Below are 3,459 nucleotides of genomic sequence, written 5' to 3' on the forward strand. Positions count from 1 at the left end.
TTTTCACGGCGCTTTTGAAACTATTGGAAATTTTAAATTTTGACCTCCCGAATGCACCAACTAGATTCACTTTCCCATCAAACAAGATACTGTTGAAGAAAATTGAAGCAGTTTTACTGCCCCAAACCGTGATGACAGACACAAAAATAAAAAAAATTAAAATAAAATAAAAAAACACACATCATTGTAAAATCAATACATTCATCGTTCCACTCAGAATCTAAAATATTTAATCGAATACTTACACCATAAACATTCATAAAATCGTTACATAATATACCATCTTTGTGTTTACTTAAAAGACAGCGCATTTTTACTTTCATTGTATCCAATATCGTTTCAGCATCATATATTTCATTCAAATGTATTGACTTTTCACAACTGCAAAGTAAAAAAAAAAAAACCGGAATAGGATAAATTAATCGAAAACATTATTTAGAAGATAGATAGGGTTATAGTTTTATGATAAATTTGCTTATAATATTATTTCAAGGTAATAGCCATATAATTTATATACAATATAGTAAGTAAATATAATATTTGTGAATTCATTAAGTTTGAGTGAGTTCCTATAGATTTTTGATAAGAATTAAAAATAATAAGCATAATGATGTAGTATTAAAAAAAAAACTTAAAGTAAATTAATATAACTCAAAAGTTACGATATAATGAATACATTTTTAGTAACAAATTTAACTTGCTTTTTATAAATATTCAACTGTTTTTAAAATGTATAAAAATTAATTATTGCCTTTGATAGTTAATTAAGGGTTTTCACCTTTTTAACCAATTACCTATTGTTTTTCAAAAATCTCGCGAGCCTCATACGTAATAAAAACATACGAGAATGCAGGTTGAAGACCCCTGTATTAATGGAAACAAAATCTTAAGAGCTTGAAGTACTTCAAATTTCATAAAAAAAAATTTTACACAATATTATTAGGATATTAGTCAACTGTAAATAAATTTGAATACTTTATCACTATTTTTGGTAACAACAGATAGTTTAAAAATAATGTGTCAATCTTAAGAGATTGTAAATTATGTTATGCTTACTATGGTTGGCATGAGTTATCAATAGTAGCATTTATATATTTCTGATCATCGTCTTTGTTTGTTAATAGTTCAGATATAATGTTACTTTGATTCAAAATATCGTTTTCTGAATTGGTAACAGCAACATTGTTAAATATGGCTAAAAATTTAAATAATAAATAATTAGTTGATTAAGTTATGTTAAATATTTAACATAACTTTTTTAGTATGTTTAAATAATTAAAAGAATGATTTATTATAAAAAATATTGGTTTTAGGAAATAATATATATTCTATAGTCTAAAGGACTATACAAACTATACTAACAAAAGGACCTGATAAAAAAAAAAAAAAAATTGATACTAGTTAACAGCACAAGTAATATTGTTATTCGTAATTTTTTAATATTAAGTTTATGCTTAAGAATTAGCTTTAAAATAATTTAGAATAACAGAATTTTAATAGCATTTAAGATTAGAATTATTTGTGTACTTCTTAAAACCAACAATTCCATTGATTTAATACTATTTGTATTATTGAAAGCATTGAAAATAGAATGTAATGCAATTTAAGTCCATCAACTAATATTGTAATCGTCAAAAACAGGTATCATAATAAACAAGAAATGTATGAAGGTAGATACATAATTAAACTAAAAAATTATTATTATTTATGACTTACATGCTTCTTTTAAGAATTTTCTAACAGTTCTTTTTCGTTTGAATATTATTTGTTTTTCTAGACTTACAACACTGTTTGTAGAGCATTGGTCTTCCAACTAAAAAAAATGAATTTAAATTATATTTAATACTATTGAGTAATGTTCTCAAATTGATAAATTAGTTACTTGAAACATATCTGGATACAAACGAAAAAAGTCCATGTATGATCCACATGAAAATTCTTGAAATGGAAAGGTATAACCATGTTCATTTTTAAATTTGTTCAATACTTTATTTACGGTAATTGGTTGATCAGATCTGGCAATAATAGCAACAATGGCTTTTTTATAATCATCCTTAGTTTTGGATAAATCTGGAGTGACAAATAAATAAAAAGTTGAAATTATATTAATTTAAGAAATACAATAATACAATAATAATCCTATTGTGTGTTATTAATAAAACTGTTTTTATAGAATATTTTGAAAATCTCAAAATTATATTCAGATACATATAATATTAAACATACCAAGTTATCTATACGATTATTATAAGGAGGAAAGATTTGTTTGTTTGTAAGTTGTAACCAATAAACTCAAAAACTACAGAACTGATTTCAAAAATTCTTTCACCAATAGAAAGCTACATTCTTTGTGAGTGTCATAGACATAAATTTAGTTTGGTAAAGTTAATAAATAATTAGTTATTATTAATAATTAATATAAACATGTAATTTATATACCTAAAACGGCATGGCGGCCAGTGGGTTTCAAGCTACCTGGAACCTGACCTTGTGTGCGTTTTATCGGCGGGTAGATATGGATTAGGGTAGAAATTAGTATTTATTTATTATTGGTTGCCATAAGTTATATGGGTAGATCGGGTACAACCTTGCATCAAATCAAATTTTCAAACATTGTCTACCAAGGTGGATTAGTTGGATTGCTTACCAGGTTAGCTGAGTTATAATTACTGCAGCGAGTTACACCAAAAAGGAGTTATATTATCATAATTTTTTAAGAGCTGCCATTTTTTAGGGGCAAAAAAGTGCACGGGATTCGCTAGTATAGTATAAATTATCAACAATCATTTTTTAATGAACATATTGAACATATTTAATGAATTAAAGTGTAAATACTATTACAATTTTAGAAAACTGTAAATAATAAAATAAAAGTAACAATTGCTGGACACTTACTTTGTACATCACCGTTTGGTTTATGTTCTATTTTGGACCCAATCTATAAAATTGAGATAGAATATAACTATTAACAAATGCTTTCTTTTTTACGTTGATAAATTACATATTTTATTTAATTTACTTCATAGGATAAAATGATTAACTATTATACATCAATTTAAATATCCAAAACATAATTATTTATCAAGAATTAGAATATATTATGATTTGACTATAATTTTATTATTAAAATCATATTTGGGATTACATTTTTTCTTAAATTTATTAAAATAATTAAAATCAAAATATTTTAATATAAATAAACAACTTGTTAAATTGATCTAACAATTAATTACTGGCATTTGTTCAAACCACAATGTAGATAAGATAAGGTGACACTACTCCCGTATCTTTCAACGGTACAATATTGATGTAAAAAATCACGACAGTTTATTAGTTCAGAGTTTAACCGAAAGTCGTAATGGAGTTGTCTAATCGGAGTTGTAATGGAAATTTACATTTAAATTTTATTTAAGTATATCAATTGTTGTTCAAATGTCAATAATCTGCATGCCAACATAA

General features: G+C 24.7%; 2 protein-coding genes across 3 annotated transcripts in view; both read right to left on the bottom strand.

The window, feature by feature from the left end:
• LOC100159991 (legumain) overlaps positions 1–3,459 on the bottom strand; it is a 521,349-nt gene that overhangs the window by 384,856 nt on the left and 133,034 nt on the right. The gene's annotated exons all lie outside the window — the stretch shown is intronic.
• The window catches only part of LOC100158689, a 17,995-nt gene that overhangs the window by 5,467 nt on the left and 9,069 nt on the right, over positions 1–3,459 (bottom strand). Inside the window, exons 9-13 of the mRNA XM_008186977.3 lie at positions 2,896–2,938; positions 1,883–2,070; positions 1,717–1,813; positions 1,057–1,195; positions 246–381 (exon numbers count right to left, since the gene is read on the bottom strand). Of these exons, the coding sequence (XP_008185199.1) occupies positions 246–381; positions 1,057–1,195; positions 1,717–1,813; positions 1,883–2,070; positions 2,896–2,938 (603 nt within the window). The remainder of the gene's footprint in view (positions 1–245; positions 382–1,056; positions 1,196–1,716; positions 1,814–1,882; positions 2,071–2,895; positions 2,939–3,459) is intronic.

This window comes from Acyrthosiphon pisum, chromosome X (assembly GCF_005508785.2).
Source record: "Acyrthosiphon pisum isolate AL4f chromosome X, pea_aphid_22Mar2018_4r6ur, whole genome shotgun sequence".
Lineage (NCBI taxonomy): Eukaryota > Metazoa > Arthropoda > Insecta > Hemiptera > Aphididae > Acyrthosiphon > Acyrthosiphon pisum.